General features: G+C 44.0%; 1 protein-coding gene and 1 long non-coding RNA gene across 5 annotated transcripts in view; both read left to right on the forward strand.

Annotated features, from left to right (window-relative positions):
- LOC146026234 (uncharacterized) overlaps nt 1-23,387 on the forward strand; it is a 484,129-nt gene that overhangs the window by 379,818 nt on the left and 80,924 nt on the right. The gene's annotated exons all lie outside the window — the stretch shown is intronic.
- The window catches only part of DLC1 (DLC1 Rho GTPase activating protein), a 377,085-nt gene that overhangs the window by 321,859 nt on the left and 31,839 nt on the right, over nt 1-23,387 (forward strand). For 3 of the 4 annotated variants that reach the window (XM_083170037.1, XM_083170028.1, XM_083170047.1), the window contains one exon: nt 19,325-19,396. In XM_083170037.1, coding sequence (XP_083026163.1) covers nt 19,325-19,396 — 72 coding nt within the window. Of the gene's footprint in view, nt 1-4,694; nt 5,050-19,324; nt 19,397-23,387 lie in introns of those variants that run through there. The other variant, XM_083170056.1, reaches the window with a different exon arrangement.

Below are 23,387 nucleotides of genomic sequence, written 5' to 3' on the forward strand. Positions count from 1 at the left end.
TATTGTAGTTCTTTTTTATCCCCCATTGTTGTGGTTCAGTTGTGCTGAAAGATTGCAAAAGGGAATGTTGTAAGTTCAGAAGTCAGAGGAACAAGAGTTTCTAAAGCTATGTTTGTATGCCATCCTGTCATCTGATGGGTACAGTCTACATTGAGCCTATCCATAAACATGCTTTATGCTTTTTGCTGTGTCCATCTATCAGCATTTTCCCTGCCATTACTATACAGTGTGTCTTACTTAAATGAGGTGCTAAAAAGAAGTATAAAAAATGATGTAGTCCCAGTGGCTGTCCCAATGCTACTAGGGAGACATCTCTGCACAACTTTTCATAATGTTCTGCCCCATAGTAGTGCCCTAATTAATTTTATTGTAGGGTCCTAGTTCACATAATGTCACATTGTAGAGCACATTATGCAACAATGTTCCCCCAATTCATATTATGACTAATGTAGGGTACACACCACGACGACCCGCTCACGATGCACATCGTGAGCGGGTCGTCAGTGTCTCGTCCGACCCGCTCACGGTGACGCGGGGGGGCGCGACCCGCTCACGATGTGCACCGTGAGCGGGTCCGATCCGATGGCGACCCGCACCCGGCTGTATGGTCGGTCTTCAGATCCTACCTGCAGCAGGTAGGATCTGAATAAAGACCGACCTACCCGCGGGGCCGTGCATCGGATCGGGATCAGACCAGAACAGGGAAAAAAAGGGCCCAATCTACCTACAATCTACATCCAATTGGTCGGAATTGGATCTAGATTGAGGGGATCGGGCCCTAGTCGTCCTGGTGTGTACCAGGCATTACAGTGTCCTTAGATCATAGTATGCTACATTACATTGTCCTCGGGTCATAGTATGCTACATTACATTGTCCTCGGGTCATAGTATGCTACATTACAGTGTCCTCAGATTACAGTATGCTACATAACAGTGTCCCCAGATCATAGTATGCTACATTACAGTGTCCTCAGATTACAGTATGCTACAGTACAGTGTCCCCAGATCATAGTATGCTACATTACAGTGTCCCCAGATCATAGTATGCTACATTACAGTGTCCTCAGATTACAGTATGCTACATTACAGTGTCCTCGGGTCATAGTATGCTACATTACAGTGTCCCCAGATCATAGTATGCTACACTGCAGTGTCCTCAGATCATAGTATGCTACATTACAGTGTCCCTAGATCATAGTATGCTACATTACATTGTCCTCGGGTCATAGTATGCTACATTACAGTGTCCTTGGGTCATAGTATACTACATTACAGTGTCCTCGGGTCATAGTATGCTACACTGCAGTGTCCCCAGATCATAGTATGCTACATTACAGTGTCCTCTGGTCATAGTATGCTACATTACATTGTCCTCGGGTCATAGTATGCTACATTACAGTGTCCTCAGGTCATAGTATGCTACATTACAGTGCCCCAGATCATAGTATGCTACATTAGTGTCCCCAGATCATAGTATGCTACATTAGTGTCCCCAGATCATAGTATGCTACATTACAGTGTCCTCGGGTCATAATATGCTACATTACAATGAGCAGGTGCAGAAACATAACTAGATATATTGTTAAAGGCCCAAAAGGCAAAAGTTTGTAAGGGCCACATACTACCCAATGGTTACAAAATGTGTTACAAATGAAACCTTGACAGGGAAGGAACGCACTTCCATTGCCTAGCAGCAATCAGACAAGGAGTCACATTTATAATATGTAAAGGGAGCTAATTAGAGAGCTGTCAGCACATTTATCAAGACCTTCTACGGGGTAGCCAAGGATGACGCAAGGCAGAATAATGCAGTGGTTTCCTAAGGTGCAAATGTGTTATCGGCCATTGGCAACTAAAGGGTTAACCATGGTCGTGGGCTGTGGACAGTCTGCATTTTTTTAGATGACTGTTTTCGCTACCTAATTTTGGTTAGAAATGCGATATAAAGATATTCCTCTGTACACGTTTTTTAATCTGACTTCATATAAACAAAATCTGTATGTGAGCGTTTACAGAGTGAGTTCAACTTCCAAAATTTCCTCTGGTGTGTATCATTCAGATTTATGCAGCTACCTCCATGCTGATGTCACACAGACTCACTGCGCTGATTGCATTTATTTTTATCACTTTATAAGAAGAATGTTAATAGCATGTCTATTTTTTTTATAGTATACTATGGGGCTTATTTATTAACCCTTTGTTCCACAAAAGTTTCTTGTGAAATGGGCATTTCTACAGGACTATTACAAATTCAGGTATTTAATAAAGGCTTAACAGTGGATATATTACACATACTGTATCTCAGGCTTGCTTACCCTCCCAGATTGGCCGGGAGGGTCCCGGAAATTGGGTCCTCCTCCTGGCCCCCCGGAAGGGTGGGCAAACCTCCTGGTTTCAACCCAGCACCCACTCACTCACCCTCATCCTGTTGTTTAAATACTGTGATGAGGTGTTTAAATATCGTGATTCGCGGCTTTTCAGGAGAGGCGGGGCTAAAATGCCCCCTCATTGTAGACCAGCGGATCCTGGTATTTGCCGCATGGGGGCATGGCTTGAAGACGTCGATATCAGGCGCAGCCCTTAGAAGTTCTGCTGACAGTATCCTCTCCAGGCTACTCCCGGAGAAGAGACTGTAAAAGTAGGCAACCCTGCTGTATCTTCCGAAATACAAGAAGGACCGATGACTTCTGCTGTCCCCATAGTCCTCTATGCAAACAGCAGTTTTTCCTAAGGCTACATTTTTCTCCAACAGCTAAAGCCAGCTGATGATGGTGTTAGCCCTATGGAATTAGCTATCAGAAAGTGCAGATCATGGGTTCCCAAACTACAGTCCAACCTTCCTACTATTCACGCTAGGTTGTTTTAGCAGGATGTCCCACCCTGCCCGTTGTATGAACTGTGGCATGCGTCCTGGACTTTTATGGCTCTCCATGCTAAGCTGTAGAAGAGTGCAATTTAAGATGTGTCCCAAAACCTACTATACTTTCGGGAGAGACTGGGGGGTTGGTCTTCTCTTTGGATCAATGCCCATTTCTGGGGGGGGGGGGATTCATGTGATAGCTATCACCAGGGACATGGGGAAGGGGAGATTACAGCCCCCCTGTGTGGTCTGCACCATTCTGGCTTTTGATACCTCCCTGAACCATACAGGGAGGCTTAATTCTCTCCCTCCTCCAGGTGACAGCTGTCAAAGGCAGATTTTGATTAAAGGTGCAGCCAAATGTGATATGTGCAGCGACTGTGGAGATAATAATTTGCTTTCCCATCCTTCCCCATCCGGTCCGTTACGGCATTCCAGGGTTTGGTTTTTACCCAATCACAATAAAAGGAGGGGGTGGCATTCAGCAATTCAATGACATCTAAAAAAAACTATGCCCTCTATACCCCACAATGACAAACAGTTCTGACTCCCCTGGCTGGCGCTATATAAATAAAATGCTTCGGGCTCAGTGGCTCGCTCGCCACAACTTTACTAAAGGTAAAAGATGGTGGCATGGACCCAGGAGGGTGGCATGGACAAAGGGTGGAAGCGAGGACCCAGGGTGGTGGTGCACATTCTTCTTTACATATAATTTCATCTCATGATGAGTAAAATGTTTCTTTGCAAAAAAGTCTCCGCATCTTCCTCAGTTTGTGGTAAATGACATATAGTAAACATCTTTTACCTTAAAAAAATGCCTGTAGAGCAGATTTGTAACAGTTCCCTCGCCGGAAATCCTTACGTAGTAGTTAAGTAGCGGCTAACGTAACTGGCGTAGCGGTGGCCACAAAGATGAGGAAGTACCAATAAAACTTAACCATAAAGAAATAAATAATAAAAAAAGTCACATATCTAGAGCAGTGATCTATAAATCACCACTCCAGCATAAAGGCCCTTATTCTGCTTCGTGCGGTACGGCCCGCGTGCGGCCGTACCGCCGATGTTTTTACTCTGCACATGCGCAGAGGTCAATCTGCGCATGTGCAGCCCCCTTCGCCGCAGACGTATTTCGTCCGCCGCAAAGGGGGCGTATAGGGGCGTGAGAGGCTTCATGCCCTCATTTCCCTATGTGTACGCCCCGCGTTTCATGGGCGTTCCCATGCAAACGCGGGGCGTATGCATGGTAATGAGGGCATGACGCAACTCATGGGGGCGGAAAGCTGACGTCGCCGGATGTCAGCTTTCAGCCCCCATACAAGCTACCACACGGACGATTGTCCGTGTGGTCTCAGCTTGCGGGAGCTGCCGGGGCGTGCGGACCTGCCTTCGATGGTCGACGACCATCGAATGCAGGGGGCAGCTCCCACCATGGTGGAGGCGTACGCCTCCACCATTTTTATGCGGATCGCCAGCCGTCCGTGTACGGACGGCCGTGGCGATCCGTAGGGTGGGCGGGGATTGGTTTGTGCGGCCGGAGCCCCGTGTGCGGCTCTGGCCGCACCAACCAGAATAAGGGCCTAAGTACGATGGATGCCTCGAGCATCTTCACACGTGAAAGAAAAACGTCTCAAACCAGAGCAGAAAGAAATATGATGAATGTATGTCCCTGCTCTCTGCGCATGACGGCAGTGGTGATAAGCGATAGCCAGTAGGTGGCGCTGGAAGTGCGGCAGCAGACGGGGAGGTGTGAGTGACACGCCTATATGGTGCTGCTGGGAGAGGCAGGAGCTAGGGAATCTGGTCCGGCTACAGCCTACACAGTACGGTACACACTACAGTACACTGGTGCATTGAGAGAGAGAGAGAGAGAGAGAGAGAGAGAGACGCTGCCGGGAGCTGGATGGGGTATTTCCTAGGAACTTTTCCCGACCAGGCTGTTATTCCAGAACGTCCCGTGCAAAGCATGGCACTTGTGCTGGATACTTGCTGGATTACACTGTAATATAACCTCTGGGTCCTCGTATTTGGATACTGCAAGACCTAACGTCGTGAGCCAATTGATTACTAATTCCTGATCATTTGCAATGCCTGCACCCAGGGACACTGGAGCTCTCTAGTTTCCCCTCATATTGCTCCAGCTCTGGATCCACTGATGTGCAAAGAGAAGCTGGATATAATGATCTTAACACGTAAGACTGCAAATTAATTATTTGTATAATTTGAAATCTGGCAAGTTATTGGGGATTGCAGACTCAGCCCCCTCCTCACCGGTAGGAGTGGGAGCCTAAGCGTGGGAATTGCTATGTGGAGTGTGGTCCCTGACTGCTGGAGGTGCAGCACTTCATTAAGAAAGCTGCAGGGAGCCCTGAGCTCCAGGTATACTGGGGAGGGGCTGGCTGGAGGGGAGAGGGGTCTGTGTTCTGGGGTCTATGTGCTGTTGGCTGGAGGGGAGAGGGGTCTATGTGCTGTTGGCTGGAGGGGAGAGGGGTCTATGTGCTGCTGGCTGTGGTGGAGAGTGGCTGACTTCTGGGGTCTATGTGCTGCTGGAGGGGAGAGGGGCTGGCTGATGGGGTCTATGTGCTGCTGGAGGGGAGAGGGGCTGGCTGATGGGGTCTATGTGCTGCTGGAGGGGAGAGGGGCTGGCTGATGGGGTCTATGTGCTGCTGGGGGGGAGAGGGGCTGGCTGCTGGGGTCTATGTGCCTCTGGCTGCTGGGGTCTATATGCTGCTGGCTGTAGGGGAGAGGGGTTGGCTGCTGGGGTCTATATGCTGCTGGCTGGAGGGGAGAGGGGCTGGCTGCTGGGGTCTGTGTGATGTTGAGCTGGAGGGGAGAGGGGTCTGACTACCTTCCCGACCCCCCTACCTTTTATGGCCAAGACCACCCGTGTATACTGTGCTTACACTTTTTGAGTTTTAAAATAAAGTTTCTGCAATCCCTTTCCATCTCCTCCTGATGCTGCTTATGTATTTGGCAGAATGAGAGCAGTAACGGTGTAGGTAGGAGACTGCTTAGCATTACTTCTACATATATTCCTAGTAGTGCTGAGTGTGGATTCACATGGAAATAATATACCTAACTACATGTACTTTGCCCACAATATGTGTCAGTTGCAAGTTGCCATCATTGCAGAGTAGTAGACTTCTGTAAGACCACATGTATGAAGGTATATTCTATATAATGTATGTACATGTAGAAGAGACTTTCTATATAGGCTGGCTTTCACCAGTTTATATAAATATGTTGCTTTTTAAAGACCCAGACATAGGAAATAATGTCTTTGAAGTTCTCACTAATTAGTCTGCTGGCTTTTATAAAGCAAATGACCCCCTCCTGTTTGTGGTGCCCATGATGTCATAAGTTTGCCTTTTGATCCCTCCCAAAAAGCAACACCTCCTGCTGGCAGTAAAGAACCCATATATATCTTGCGCAAATAGAAAACAAATTTTCCTTGTGTTGTCAAGTTGCCATGCTTGTTTGCCTACCTCAAAGCAAAACATATGGGTCTGCTGGTGCTAATGTATGGGAGACCGTGGGGCCTTAACTCTAATATTGACATAGCCCTCATTAAACATAATGATATAGAGAATACAAATTAAATAAAAAGTAATACAAAAAAAAAAAAAGTAGTTTGCACAAAAAAAAAAGTTACAGTATTTGTGTTTAATAATAGGTTTCCTGTGTATCTTTATGATCCCAGATTGTAAAGTGCAACCAAATATGCTGCCATTCTATAAACAAATAACATTTTCTAACCTTTTACCATATAACTGATGATACTGATAAAAAATGAATATGTGCATTAGTTGGATTCTGTATTTGTTCTCACTCTGATCTTGACATGAAAAAAAAAAGGTGCCAAGTTCTTGGCCATCATCCTATTCCCGTGGCAAGTTATTTACTTTTAAAAAGAATAAAATAATTTTTGCCGAGTGGCACTTTTATTTTTGTCCTGGGAGGAGGTGGTGGGGACTTCTTCTTTCTGGTGCATTTCATGTGCTAAGCCTCCTATTCACGGCAGAGGGTGAAGTGCTGCTTGTCAGATCATTTCTGTCTGCTTCATCTGACCCAGGGAAAAATAATACCATAACAGATTGGAGAACAACCTCAGAGTATAAATCTGTCAGCAGCCCTGGAAGGGTGATAGAATTTGGCATCCATCTGGCCCCACAGACTATTGCTAGTCTACAGCGTGGCTAATTAGTGTTAGGTGATGTCTTTTAACCTACCAACTTTGTCCTGCCATGCTGTCTTTTACTTCCCTAGCAGATGGTGGCAGTCTTTTATTATCACCTGGCCATCTCCTCCATACATGTCCCTGACAGGTCCAACATGAAAAGAATGTGCGGAGAAGGTTTTGCAGATGTGTACTACATCATCATAGCAACATTCCTCTACATATTTTTTTATTATTATTTTTGCACCTGTGGAAAATATACTTTTATCATCACCTCTGTTCAAGTATTTCATGCTCCTTTTATATACAAACTGTGTAGTGCTTGCCAAGCACATCATTTCTGTGACAAAGTGGACACTAGGGGCGCTGTTTCATTAAACTCTGCAGACATTCTTTGGATTTTATCTACAGAAGTTGCAATGTGTAAAACCCTGTACACACTAGATGAGTTTTTAAAAGATATCGCTCATCCCGGCCCTCATCGGTAAGTGTTTAGACACTTGCCGATCCCGGCACCGTGCCGGGTACAATCATGATATATGTAGCTGTAAACGCATGCCATGTGTACCCAGCTAAGGTAGTAAGGCCACTTGAGTTGAATAATCTTCTACCACAGATTTTAATCGACTTTCACAATTGTAAAGAACCAGTAACAATCTATTTAAGGTTTAACTGTGAATGACAACTTTTGCATTGAGACTTTCTCATCATAAATGTTTTGTTCTTAATAAAAGTTTATTGCCGCTTTATATTAATATACGAGTATTTATCAAAAATTGTATCTCTTTATAGAGAAATCCTTGGGAGTGCTGTATTTTCGGAAATTGTGTGTGTATATCTAGATATAGATTGGTATATTTAGATACAGATCGATATACTGTATATATCTATCTCTAGTTTAAAAGTTTTTGTGTTTTCAATACATTTTAGTTTGGTAACATCAATGCACATTATACTACACATTGGGTGTAATTGAATTGTTCCGTCACATAGAAATTTGACACTATTGTTAGTGCATTCCTGCTATTATTACTATTCTGTCCATGTACTGTTGTGATTGGCTTGCAGCACATCTCTGTTTTTGGCTTGAACATTAGGATGCTGCTTCAAACAGGATGATCAGCAGAGGTAAACAAGGGCTCTTGGGCTCCTGTCCTCCCCAGTGACAGGAAGGAGGAAATGAGGCAATGCCTTTGGACCTCTGGTTGCTCCAGACAATGCCAGACCCACCCTGATGTGTGTGACAAAAAAAGTGCTCTAAACATAAGAATAACTTCAGATGTTTCCTCTTCCTTTGCTGGTATAATGGGCTGTATTAGTATGCACAAATGTGGCCATATTTTGTCTATTTGGAAATTGTTTTGCCAAAAATATATTGAATATTTATTCATTATGAATGCCTCCCCCCACCCCCCTCCTCCAATATCGCCATAAACCAAACCCGCAAAATCCTGACTTGTGTTCCTAGTGAGGAATTGATTTTTAGGGAACTGAAATGTTAAGCAACTTTCTGATTTATATTCTGTCACACTGTGTATAATGCTGCATACAGTACCTTACTTATATCCCATCACTCATTTACATAGTTTACACATTTAGCAGGACTGAAGCTAGACCAGGATACATGAGATCTTGCATGATGGAAGCGAACCCCAGTACGTTCTTTCAATTGGTATTTTGGTGCTGAGCTTGTGTGTATACATAAGTTATGATGTGGTCTTGGTGAATATTGAAGGAGCTGTTTGGCTGGTACTCTCACACTGCATTATCCTGGCAATGGTTGATACCTAGATACTCTTTGCTTGTTATTCTTGGTGAGAATTGCATGTAATATACAGAAAAGACCAATGTTAGCAGTTGCTCACTATTGTGAAATAATGATATTTCCAGGGGCAAAAATATTAAAACCTGGAAGGTTTGATTGAAATTCGGGACTGTGGGCAACTCTGTGGCAGAAAAGCCATGGCAGCAAAAGCTTGGTTATAAAAATAATCGCATACTGGCTTACCACAATTCTTCTAGACAGATGTGCCTGGGTTCTAACATTCTGTCTGGGGAATCCTTTTGCCTCCAGATTATCAGAGGTACAGATCTGGGCAGCCACTTCAGGAACACCTGCTGTGTATGCTGCCCATCCCCATTCTGTTACTGCCTGGGCTCTGAGAAAGGACCAGCCTTGTGTTCTACCACTGCACTGTATCCCACATGTTGTATAGGTCTGATATTCCTTTTCCAGGAGCCCTTCTGTAGTCCTGTGTGGTACCTAGATCATAATAGGAGATAATGTGTATCTGGTACCAGGCTGAATTTATGTTCTTTACCTTTTATTGCATCAAGATGATCCTTGTTTATGGAATTCCTAACAAAGTTCTTGCTTGTTCTTAAACATTGACAGACAGGGAGTCGGGTGTAGTGTAAATAACCACGTGTGTGGTGCACAGGATGTCAGGGTTGTCTTTCCTATTGTTTATTATGTTTGACCACAAGGTTGATGAATATGGAAGAATGGCAAATCTGAGATTTCCACAGGACTATTTGAGTAAGCAAATTGGCAGAAGAAACACTTGTGCTGGCTGTAGCATTTCCCTACCAGAAGTCTGTGCTACACAGCTGGTAATATATGGGACCATCTCATTCTCTTTTCTTTAATGCTACATGTTATATGCATCTTTCCCAGGGAGAGTGTCCTGGTAACTTGTGCTGTCTTCTGGGTCCTGGGCTAGTAAAGGATTTCTGTGCGATAAAACATTTGCAAAGAATACAGATTCGCTGTAGACTTTGTGTGTATTTATTACACGGACACACACACACGGACATGTTCCCCAGCTCCAAAAGGTTCAGTAAATGCCAATTAAGTATAGATTTTTTTAAATAATAATATATAGCCATATGCAGTATGAAAACCAATTAATTTGCGTATAAATCAGTTTTCAAATGCAGTCAGCAATCCAAGTTTCAATACAATTGCCCAATATTAAGCAATACCTCAACTAGACAATAACATTTTGGTGTTTTATCACCTTGATCATTATGGACTGCCGCATACATACTTCCGTATCACTCACCCGTCACGTAAATACCTGTGTAAATGATAAAACCAACCAATGTTTGCTAAATACAGGGTGGCTGTATTGGGCCCCTAACTATGAATGGCTTGTTTCTTAATAGATGTAGAACGGGTGTGTAATGAGGAGTGCGAAACATATTGCAGGACTTTTTCTGCACTTCCACAGATTGGATTTTGTACATTCACAGACCTCAAACCATCGGGCTTGTTTATATATCTGAAACGGGCTGTTATGACATTGGTCATACTGCATCGCAGATTAATGTGTGTATGGGCGATCTAACAAGTGTATACAGAGATTTCGTGATCATTTTAACAGGCGTACAGTATCTATTGTATAGGAATAATGATTCTTCTGCATGTATGTACGAGACTGTGTGTTCTCAATCGTTAGGAATATGGTCTGTCAGCAGTTACATTGATCAAGTATGTAACCACATACTAGACCACAACAACAAAAAATTTGGGATCCAAAACTGAGAGACATGGGAAACATCTGTACCAATTTTTTCAGACCTTCATTGATAGCACAAATACAGACATTTCTCTTAATTATGTACTGCAAGTAATCTATCTCTAGGTTCTTATACTTATTACTTCAAGATGGTCCTAGGTTGGATGTGGAACCCCAGCAGGAAGCAAGGGAAGCCAAAACACCTGGCTCCTCTCAGTCTGGGCGGCCACCTCCCTCCAGCGGTGACAGGCACTGTTGAGTCTGGAGGGAGAGTGCAGAGGCTACTGCAGTATGAATGGGTGGACCAGGACAAGCCGTGGAATGAATGGCTCTGTTTATTTGTTTATCTTATTCCACTATGCTGCTATTGAAAACACTGATATCTGTGTTACGCGTGAATGGTTTCCTGCTTTCGCCAATACAGAGAAATGGCTTTTTGATAAATGTCTTCATTACGTTATATGTCCTTTTTAGAGAGTGTACAGATTTTATGATGCAGACTTGGATACCCAAAACAATCTGCCTTCTATCAGTCTGTCTTACTATGCACATGGATACTAACTTTATTTTTGTTTTGTTTTTATGTTGTGTATATCATTTTATAATTTAATACATTTTATAATGTCTACGGGTGCAGCCTGGGATGAGCTATATTGGCTATCAGTCTTTTACAATGGCTGCAGAGTCTATAATGTGCAATGCTGGTAGGCCCACCCAACATCTAAAGGCCCTATACACTAGTGCAACCTCTTGGAGGCTTGACGCCGCATGTGATTTCCCTTGATCTTCCTGGGTGACTGGATCACACACGATACATGGTATGCATTCCGTATAGGATCCCAGTCTGCGGGATCCTATAAATCTTTATGGCAGCCATGACGATCTCAGGCTCCGATCCATTCATTGCTCAAGGGACCGTGCATCAGCTCGGTATTGGAAGAAAAACCCATACAATTTGACACTATTTATCTGATTTCTCGGCCCAATGCCTCGGAACTGGGTGACAAAAGGACCCAAATTGCACTAATGTATAGGCAGACTAAAGCTGCCCATACATCTACAGATTTATTGTCAGATCTGACTGGTTGGAACAAAAACCTGGTAATGGATGAGAGAAAATGACAGTAGACCATTTGATTTGAAATGCTGGAAAACTGCCAAAAACTGTCATTCAGAAACTACCAGGTTTTTGTTCCAACCAGCTAGATCTAACAATAAATCTGTAGATGTATGGCCAGCTTAAGTCTGGTGCCAGACTTTACAGTTCTCTCTCCTCAGGGGTGCTAATTTGACTCATATCCCCCCCCCCCCCCCGGTACAACGAAATGGTCTGTTTGCCTTACCCACAGGTGAAGATCTTGCCAGCATAGAGCCAGACTCTTTGCTGTGCTCTGTGTAGGCACTAACACCATATTGGGAAGCAAAGTTACACCCCAATAAATATATACTTCAGTACGGCCAATACATCTTGTAATGGCACATGGTCTGTGAAGTCCCGATGTGCCGTATACCTCACGTATGTCACTGGTTCCTAGTGAATTGTTACCTAACCTTTCTGAAAGCATACCAGTATTTTCTTGGTATTCGGCGAAAAGAAAAAGCTTCCCCATGGCACGGACTGATATGATTTATTCTATATAGTGTGATAGGTGTGCGCTATATAAAAATTGATAATTAAACAAATAAAAATAAATCCATATCCCTAGCCACATTATTGTAGTATTTATGTATAGGTGACTTATGTCTGTTTCACCACTGGCCGTTCTACCAGGATTTGTTGAAGCTTTATAAATAAACAAAGGAATGTGCTGGATGGTTTCCTGTGAACATCTGCATGATTCCCAGCAGTGGAAAATATTCACCTAATCTTATCAGAGTGCTAAAAGGCTATTAGCAAATCTCTATGGCCATTCACAATGTGTGAAGTATACGAGAAGCAAATATACCGTTCCTAGAGTAATCATCACTTCCATGCCTGCTGTTGCATTTTATTAACACCTTGCATTAATGTAAGCTATAATATTTCCATTACGTTGTGCTCACAGAAGGCCACTTTTTGGGTCTGTGTATAAAATCAAAACAAAATGTGGCAAAAAACTTTGATTTTCGCCTTCACCTTTTTTAAGTGTAGGGACAGCTGTCTGGGTGCGGAGATACTAAAGGGGGTTTGAATGCCCCCTACCATGCGCTGATCCACATTGAAACGCCACACCAATGCTGATTGGGAAACGAGCCAGGGGAGCAGAGAAGCGTTGGAGCTTGCCGGGGTAGCAGAGAAAAGCAGGGGGAAAACCCGATCGCATACCTCTGTCTACAGGAAAAGCTTTTTTATTTTTTTTATTTTTTATATTAAATGGACCACTCCACTCCATAAAACTGAAAATGAGTTGGCTTTCATTTAATATATTTTTGTGTAGAGGGGGTATAATACTGAATTATGTGGGGATTTCAATTAGTTACATTTCTCCTAGCCGAGCTGCATTCTCCTAGAATTGAATGCCACACCCATTACTCATGAAATTTGGTATCCTACCCAATAGGCAGCAAAAGAAATGTAGTCAGCCCGGCCTCTTACTGTATAAGGAGATTCACGTACCTATTACTGGTAAACAAAAGTGGTATTTAGGCTAATACACAGCTGTAACAATAAGTTTATTCAAGGAATTAATTTCCCGGCGAGGTAATTCAATTGACGTCGATAGCCTGGCAGGAAAAACTAATTATTTTTGAGATATCAGCCTCAAAAAAACATAAACCAGAGATCCTGGGTGAGATTTAATAGGATAAGACAGTGGTTCCCAAACTGTGTGCCTAAGCTCCCTGGGGTGCCTTGGAGCACTTGTAGGGGTGCCTCAGGTTGGTGGTCCAGAACCAATTCAAGTTATTTATGGGCAATGAAATCGGCAAAATCAGTGCTTGTGGCTTCCAATTAAGAATATGTGGGTAAACAGAAGTGAATCATGTTTCTCACCACATAAGTGGACCTATGGAAAACATTTAAATCACAACTAATTTAATATTTTTCCTGAAATTAGTAACCAACTTTTGGCCTAGGGGTGCCGTGAAAAATATTCTGATACTTTAGGGTGCCACGATTCAAAAAGTTTGGGAACCACTGGGATAAGAGATTCAGAAAGTGAGAGATTTGGTAAAAAATTTCCATTTTTTTTTTTTAAAGCGGCAATCATTTACACTGCAAAACCAGTTTGATTTTAGAGTGTAAATGATTGCCACTTTAAAAAAAAACCTGGAGATTTCTAACCAAATCTCTCACTTTCTGAATCTGTCATCCTATTAAATCTCACCCCCTGTGTGGTTTTTGCATGAAAACTGGTAAAAAAAAATTGGCAAAAAAATCATGAAAATGCCCCTAGAAAGGAGAACATCGCAGAAGTACATAGTGTTGTACAGTTCCTGCCTTTTTAAAACCTAAAATTATGTCCTGACACAAGAATTTTGGGAATTTTCTGGAGCACTCACCAAAGGCTGCCCATTGTAGAGCGGTAGTATTGAGGTAGCTGTTCCTCAGTGGTATGCAAGCTCTGTACCACATTGCAGGGGGGGGGGTTGTACACTTTCAACTGTACACGCACAGTCTTGCTAGAAAGCTTTACATGCTTGCGTAGCTTTTGAAAATGTCAGCCTTGCTTACAAAGCTGCAGTCAGTGATGCAAATGAAGTCATTCTTCTACTGTCATCACGTTTCTGTGAAAGGGCTTGCATGCCATCTCCTTCTAGGGATCGTGTTATTAGAGTGCGACTTCCTCTTCTACGAGTTGGCTCTGCACATCTGAGCCTCAAAAGCATACAAAAGATCCTTTATTGAAATCTCTAATCTCATCATAAGTATGCTCAAGTACAAAGGAGCAGAAGGAAATGGAGAGGAAATGGCAGAGAATAACATTGGCATTTGTAGCATGTTGGCTACAATTATCAGCAATACGAGGCATGCACAAGGGGAATTGTATTCTGCCACTGGGATGCTTTTCAGGGGGGTCTGGAAGAGTTGGCCACCCTGTGCCAGCTCAGGTGGATATGGAAAAAAGCACAAGTCTACTTTATAGGGAATTAATAATGATCTGACTCAATACTGTTTCATTTTATTTATTTTTGGCCTTTTTTTGTGTGTGTGTGTGTGTGTGTGTGTACACTGGCTGTAAACTTGTAGAATCCCATTCTCTACTGTTCTGTTACTGATTACCCCTCATTGCAGACAGTCCTAGCACAGTGTCTTTGTAGTTTATCCAGATAGGTTTTTTTTTTTTTTACTTTGTTCCCTCGGTGCAAAGCAATGAAGATTTACAGGAAATTAAATGGAAACAAGTTTACGTGACAAAAGGGTGTATCTAAAGCTGCGACAATGACACATGTTGTGCAGCTTCTGATTTTTCCACAATTCCATCATTCTCGGCACAGATGGCAGAGATTCTCCAGTCAGAATGTATGTGTGCATCCAGGAGTGCGATAGATTTGTCAGTGCAAAATCAAAGGAATCTTGGTAAATGGGGTCCATACTGCCTTGCATGATTTGAGTAAAGGCCTTATGTTTTTGCAGCCAGCGTTCGGACCAGAGAAACAGAATTTATTTCCTTCAAAGCGGATTCGAACAACACACAACAAGGCACAGGGGCTTCACAATCACTCTACAGTCTTCCAAAACATTGCTAAAATGAACCAATTCAAGACTCCAGTCCCTGCATGAGTGTTCTGATTGGTTCCTAAAATGCCTAACTGCCCATGTCCCATGTTGTGGCAAGCCTGCATAGAGTGGATCCCATGCTATATGAGAGCTTGGTGTAGTTTGCAGTGATAATAACCTGGTGGTGAGACTGACTGATGATTAGCAGTGCATCGCTACATCCTCCCAGCAGCTGGCACTGCCTGCATCCCTCAGAGCCAGGGGTGCTGATAAGCAAATCTCCCCTGCTGTTCCTAGGAGCCAGGATGGCCAGCAGGATGTCTGAGCTCTATGTTGCAAGGACATCTATTCCAACTGTTTGCACTTAGTAACCCTGACCTAGTCAAAGAGACTTTTAACCGCTACTTACCACTTGGAAGTGTGATGCCTATTGCTACTTTTTTTTTTTGTCTATTAAATAGTCATGGTCCTCTAATGTTACTAAATATTTTAAGTAAAAAAAAAAATAATCTCACTTTTGGTGACCGGATGATGTGATTGAGGCTTGATGATACACAACTTGTATAACTTATTGGTTCGCTTTTTTTCCATTGTAAATTTGGTTCACTTGCTACCATCATTAATATCTACACTGAAGGATGTTGTTCTAAAGTCCCAGGAAGTGTGTTAATATATCCTAATAGTTCCCAGCTCTGTATACAAAAGAGCTCTGCTAACCTTCATTTAAACGCGCAAGCCCAGCTTTGTGAACCAAGTTAACAAACAAGGCTGCGTCCAATAAAAATTTCCTGTTTCCTTCCCCCTCCTGTGCCTTTTGCATGCTTATTACAATACAGCATTACAGGAGAGGTTTCCTGCTGCATGCTATATACTGCATCTTCCAGAATTCCTAGCACAACAATAAGATCTTATCTACAGTCTACAATTATTAATAAAGCAATTTGGAATAAAAAAAAAGGTTTTGAGAAGAGCTTTGGTTAAAGTGGAGTAGACGACCATTGTTGTACGGATGATGGTAAACTATCTAAATAACATGCCCTCAGTCTCTACAGATGAGCAAAGGTAGTAAACCCTCTAAAGAGTGGCAAAGTTTCCCCTAACAACCAGTACTATCCTGTCAATAACAACTGATTGGTTGCTAGCCTATCTGACAATCTGTAAGTGCATGCACGCAACCAATTGTCAGCTGATGTGTTGTGCCTGACCTCACGCCTGGGCAGGCATTTACAGGTGACTGCCCAATTGTGCTGTCCGTCACTGGCAACCTCTGCAGCAAGAGTACAGGCAGTCTGTAGACCTCCTGTACACACAGCACAATGCACCAATATATCTCATTGGCTGTCTGCAGGGCCCATGCAATATGTCCTACACAGACATATCGGTAGGGTTACCATCTCATCCCTTTAATTCCGGACACCTATTAATTACACAGGTTCTGTGGCAGTTTAAAACCAGGTGAAATGGAGTCTTGAAGTCAGCCAGCCACAGAACCTGTGTAACTAACAGGTGTCCAGAATTAAAGGGATGAGGTGGTAACCCTAAATATCGGGGGTACACACTTGCCAATGTGCCTACAATATACAGTATCAGTTGTTCAGTTGAACAGACGATAAATCGGTCAGTGTGTACCCGGCATTAGAATTTGCACTTCCTGCATAGAAAAACGTACAACTGTTCAAGAACATTAGATCAGAGATTCCCAAACTCCGAATTGACTGAGGTACTAATGAAGTCACCTGTGCTCATGCATGGATTACCTGAACACCTGGTCTGGAAGGATGGACTTTGGGAGCTTCTATTTAATTTAGGTTTCCACTCATCTAATGCAGAATCCATGCCTCCAGGCTTCTTTTAGTAACACCAGTGCAAGTTTGCATCTTCAATGTGTGCGCTGAGCATATCCGTTCAGAGTGTGCTGGATTAAGTCTTGTGTAGGTAACAGAAGGTGTACTTGTATTTGATTAGATATGTGATATTGTGCAATCCTCGCTCCAAAACAGGGGGTTGTGTCCGTTAAATTCGAACCTGTGACAACGATATATTGTGATTACAATTCTATTGAGACACCTCATTCTTTCTCTGCATTTTACATTTCCAGTAAAATAAAATAAATAGCCCTTTTATAAGATACATTTTTCATGTAGGGGCCCCGGTGTTATCTTAAGCCATGACTCCCCTTGAGTCTGACCGACTTGCATATCATAACTTGTTCTATGCTCCGTGTTAAGTGATTGGCTTTAGCAGTTGGGACACAGAGCTGTCTGATACGAGCTGGTGCATATATGTCAGCTATTTCCTATTTGCTAGGATGTTGTAACCAGAGAGGCTTTATCCTTTATCAGCTCCTCTTTTGTGAGGGTTGGCTGCAATCCATACAATATTTTCTATACACTTCTTCTTTTTTTTTTTTTTTTATTTTAACTTTTTCTTTTCAAGGGGCCTTTTCATGTATTGCTGCAAATTGCCTAAATTAAAATCCAAAAGCCTGCTCTTTTCAATGACATTAGTAAAATGAATAGTTCAGTCTTCAATAGCTGTGCTAATGCCTCTGTCTACGTGCCGCTTTCCATGTTTTTCTCTATCCTAAGGCAGACAGACGTACACTGCAGACGTCCAGTTATGTAAATACTTGTCTGTCAGTCAGACCCCTTCCTCATCTTCCTTCTTCCTCTAATGACTTGATCAACGTGGCTACAGAGCCGAGACCCTACCGCTGGGATTATGACAATTGTACGACAACACTTTCTAAACTCACGAAATCTATTTCACTAATTAGAGCTCCAGGGTTTAGAATGTCAGCATTCCCGGTTGGATCTTTTGTAGGATTCTGTGAACATGGCGGCTGACCTTGACCTGCCCATTATTAAATATTTTAAGTGTTTAAAATTGAGGGGGTCAAATGTTATAGGCTTTTTTTTTTAAGCGCTCAACGTGATTGTGTAGAAATTTATGAAGTGTCACAAGTATATGCTGGGTAGCAATAGTATCCTAACCAAGTAGGTGGTAAAATTGTCTAGTCAATTGTGTCTAATTAAGCCTTTTTGTTCTGGCCCATCAAGAAGGCTGAATGTAGTCAAGGCTGGATAAACATTGAGAATTTGATTGCTCACCACCTGTTTGCTTGATTAAGCAAAATGTGAAAGAGTCAGTGTTCATTTCACTTAATAGAGTGCCTTTTACACAGTCCGCAAGCTGCACCCTGCTCGGGGTCCTGCTCTTTCTTCTCTGCTTTTCTGCCGCCTCCACACTTTAGGCGGTGACACAGTGCAATTTTTTGATCATTAGTCTCTGGCTATAAAAAAGCATTTTACTGCTGTGAATGCACTTTTATAGTAGGTTTGTGATTGGTAGATGTTATGTTTTAATTATTTTTCAATGTGTCGTTTGTGATTGTGTCCACTGTTGCCATGTTCGGAGAAACGGCACATCCTCTACAAGTGTGCGGTATGGGGCTCCAACAGTGGAGATCCCGACGTTGGGATCCCGACTGCCGGTGCTCCGACAGGGGAGCGAACGCAAAGAAGCCTATGCCTAGGGGCCGGCTCTTATCCTCTATATAGACTCCTCTGCACATCCTCCATGTAGTTCAATAGATCAAAAATCGCACTGCTCTGGCTTGTTTTGTTGTTCGTGCTTCGTTTGTTTTGGCGCTCCGGCTTATTGCTCTGCTAATGTCACAACAATCAGCGTGTCATAACAAGAAGAGTGCCTCAGTGATATATTATGTACTGTTGTTTTTGTCTCTTAAGCTTCTAATATAGATACTTACGAACACCTACTAGGTATGTGAAAAGATAACAAGATTTTTTTTTCAATTAATATGGGTGTTTTACCGTCGCCTCAATGACGTCTGTTTTCATCCTTTTAAGTATTTATTGGACAGCCTAGTTGAAAGGTCTATAAAGGGCACCCATATTAAATGTGATTTAAGTAACAAACAAGAGGAAGTAAAAGTAATCCTCCATGTTAAGAAGAGAAAACGGTTTTGAATAACAATGGGCAAAGCCATGTACCTCTTGTAGTAAATGTACATTTTAATAGTATGTCCACAGAGATCAGCATTGTGGTAAAGAATTCGTAATTCTGCAAATCACTGACAGCGGGCTCTCTGTCTTTTATTCTCTTTGTAGAAATAGAGGCAAAGGAAGCATGTGATTGGTTGCGTGCTGCGGGGTTTCCACAATATGCACAGCTATATGAAGGTAAGTGCTCCTTGGGACCGCTCTGTACAGTATGACTGTCACTGTGATGTATGGGGGGAAATGCAATAGGGTGAGAGATTGGGTAAGAAGTCTACAGTTTTTTAAAGCGGCAATCATTTACACTTCAAAATCAAACTTGCAGTGTAAATGATTGCTGCTTTAAAAAAAAAAAAACGAGATTTCGTCCAAAATCTCTCACTTTCTGATTCTCGCTGTCTGTTCTGGACAGGATGCTTTTATTGCATACATTTGATAATATATAGTACTTTTAATAATGTTTGTATATGTGGCCCTGCTAAGGTTAAGGTTCCCATCCTGTTTATAATTACACAGCTACAAATAAACCTAGTTAACAGTAAGGAATGAATGAGTTGACAGGGATTTTTTTTTATTTACATATTTCTTATTAAAATATGTTTGGTTTATTTTCCTTATTGCATGTATTCAAATTGAACACCTTTTCTCTGTTGGCCAACATTACAATATGTAACGCAAAGGGGTTGATTCAATATGGTACACGGTGAATAGCATTGGAGCTCCCGCAGCTTGTCTAATCAGCACTGAGCTAACTCAGACTAGTGCATTTCTGCTCGCACCCGTCCTGAGGTGCAAGCAGAAATCTGCCAAAACTAGGGCTGTGGTGCTGTTTTAAGCTATAGCACGGCACAAACAGCATCTTTTGCGGGTCAATTAAGTCGGTAAATGCCGATACTCCCGACTACACACCTGTGAGTACCAGCATTCTCCAGCTTAGAAGCACGCTGATTAGAATCGCTCTGGGAGCTCTCTCCTAGCGCTTGTCACTGTGAACCGTATTTAATCGGCCCCATTTAATGGTTTGTGCTCTCCTGTTGCTGTTGCCTACAGCAAACTTGATAGAGGTCAGGGATGTGACTAGCTTTTGCCTGTTTATTACAATTCACATTTTTTATGCGGATTCACAATGTGAGAATAGTTTTCATTAAAGCACCACTTCACATAACCCATGTAGTTCCTTTTTCCTGTCTGGGGTGTTGCTCCCTGCTCTGGGGCTTCTAGCACACTCTGGCCTGTACCTCTGTGCTGAGATACAGATCAGAGTGTGTGAGATTCCCCAAAGCAGAGAGCAACACCCCAGGCAGGAAAGAGGAACTGCACAGGTTTTGAAAGGTGTCTGGTGCTAAAATGAAAAATGTGCTTGAGAATATTTTATTTTCACTAATATTCATTAGTGAAAATAACATATTCTCAAGCACATTTTGCTAAAATGATCTTACTAAGTGACTGACTGATAAAAACCCGTCCTGGGGCGGAGCTGCAAACTGTGGTAGTTTAATATTATGTTGCTTTCTCCTTCATCCTTGGGGACACTGAAGTCTACGCTGGGAATAGAGTGGTGTATCGGAGGAGTCGGCACTTTAAGAAACTTGAACTGTGGTATGGCTCCTCCCCCTCTATTCCCCCCTCAGACCTCAGTCTTAGTTTAGTGCCCGGAGGAGTCGGATCCCTGGGCAAGGGCTCCGTTTGGGGCCTTTTTTGTTTTACTTGTTTTGAACTTTTTGACACAGGCAGCCAGCGCGTGCCGGCTGCCTGCAACGTGGGATAGCTCTCCGGGGAGTCAGAGCGGCACCGCTTGCGGCGCACGCGGCTGACTCCGGTCACAGACGCATCAGCGTCTGGGTCCCGCCACAGCTGCCTGCGGCTTGTGTTACGGGGCCGCGACCTAGTCGCCCGCCGGAGAGAGCAGGGCGTGCGAGCGCATAGCGCTGGGTGACGGCTGGACCAGGGTTAATTCGCTGGTCCAGCAGGGAGCAGACAGCCAATCAGCGCCGCTGTATACAGCGCGCGCTCTGATGAGAGGAAGGGGCGGACCAGTGAGTGGTCGCGTCCCAGCTGCAGTCCTCTGCGCCAGACGGTGCCTGCCACGCTGCTCCCTTGTCGGCTGTGCCTCTACAGTTCACTGGAACAGGACAGCAGGACGCTTTCTCCCCCTCTTCAGCCTGGATATTGTTGAATACTGCGCTGGGTGAGTGGAGGGGATTTTCTCTTGTGAGACTTCCCCGCTGGAGAGTTTATCAGGTGGGCCTAATTCGGGGAAGGTGCGCTCCTCTCCCCCTATTAGTGTGGTGCTTTTGCTCTTGGTGTGGGGTCCTTGTTGGGGGCTCTCTTTGTCTGGCTTATTTCACCTCCTTTCACCTGTGTGTGTGTAAGGGGTGTGTGTGTGTGCAGCATGACAACCAAGTCTCAGTCAAAAGCTTCTCCAAAGCTGTTTGTATGCACTAAGTGTGAGCAACAGTTTACGCAGCATGTGAAGGGTGTATCCTTGTGTAAGGATTGCTTCAAAGGGGATGCTGGGCAGAGTCAGGTCCCTATTCTGAACACTGAGGGAGTTACCAGTGTGTTAGCCACTCTGGCATCAGAGATGGCTGCATCTCGCAGGGACAGGGAGTCATTGCAGGTGCAATTGGCTTCCTTGTCTGCTGCGGAGCCTACCTGGGCCAGAGAACTGATTACATCAGTGAAGGCGTTGGCCCAAGCAGCTGCGGTGCCTTCGGGGTCCGCAAGTGCTCCACCTCCCCCGAGGAAAAGAGGTGTTCCTTTATTGTTACAGGGGGATACTTCAGAGGATGAACCGGGGGACCCCTTGGAAGGGGATATGTTTCAGGAGGATCCTATTGATCCTGTAGAGGACGTTCCTCAGGAAGAGGCCCAGGGTATAGAGGCTCTCATTCAGGCTATTAAATCTACTCTCAATGTTAGCGAGCAGGAGCCGCCGACGCAGGTTTCTATTTTTGGGAGGTCTGCTAAGGCAGTGGTCACCTTCCCAGAGTCTATGGAATTGGAGAAACCTCTTCTGGATATTTGGAGGTCTCCAGAAAAAAAGTTTCAGTTATCTAGGCGGTTTAAGGCCTCTTACCCATTTGCTCCGGAGGCTAGGGCAAAATGGGAGACTCCGCCGTTGGCAGACGCGTCAGTGTCAAAGCTTTCCAAAAAAGCGGCACTTCCCATTCCTGGGGCAGTGGCCCTCAAGGAGGCGCCAGATAGGCGTCTGGAGGCGGGGCTTAAGCAGATTTTTTCAACCGCAGGTGTGTCACTTCGGCCCATTCTCGTGATCTCCTGGGTCAGTAGAGCCATGGAGAAATGGGCGGAGGATTTGTCAAAGGGTCTGAATGATCAGGGTTCTTCTGAGGAGTTCATTCAGTTAGCAGAACAGATGCGGGAATCTGCAATGTATATTGGAGAGGCTGCAAGGGATTCTGCGGCTCTGGTGGCAAGGATTTCGGCTCAGTCCATTACGGCCAGGAGGTCTTTGTGGCTTAAGTCCTGGCAAGCGGAGGCGGACATTAAAAGGGCGGTTGAGGCTCTTCCGTTTACGGGAGAGGTCTTGTTTGGGCCGGAGTTAGACAAGTTGATTTCTCTGGCCACAGGAGGCAAATCAACTTTCCTGCCTTCCGCGACTCCGCCTCCCAAAAAGCCTTATCAAGGGCCGGCCTTTCGCTCCTTTCGGGGGGCACCTAAGTTCAGAGGTAAGTCCAGAGGATCCTTTACCGCTTCTCGTGGCAGAGGCAGAGGGTTTGGTGGAGCAACCACTGCCTCAGGACCAGCTGCTCGGCGCGCAGACGTCAAGCAAACCGAAAAGCCCGCAGCATGACTCCCGGCCCTCCTACCTGGGGGATCCCAGAGTAGGGGCTCGCCTGTTGGACTTCCGGCAGGCCTGGGAGGGGTCTTGCAAGGACAAGTGGGTTCTGTCCGTCATTGCGCAGGGGTACAGACTGGAATTTTCCGGTACTCCCCCTCACCAGTTTTTTACAATAGGTTTACCTCACGTGGAGTTGAACCGTCAGTTGCTTCTTCAAGCAGTACAAAAACTGTTGACCGCAGGAGTTATAATGCCGGTTCCTGCCGAACAACGCACAGAGGGTTTTTATTCTCCCCTGTTCCTGGTTCCGAAACCGGACGGTTCGGTTCGACCAATATTGAATTTAAAAGCTTTAAACGTATATATCACGTA

The sequence above is a fragment of the Crinia signifera genome, chromosome 1 (assembly GCF_055691185.1).
Source record: "Crinia signifera chromosome 1, ASM5569118v1, whole genome shotgun sequence".
NCBI classification, from domain to species: domain Eukaryota; kingdom Metazoa; phylum Chordata; class Amphibia; order Anura; family Myobatrachidae; genus Crinia; species Crinia signifera.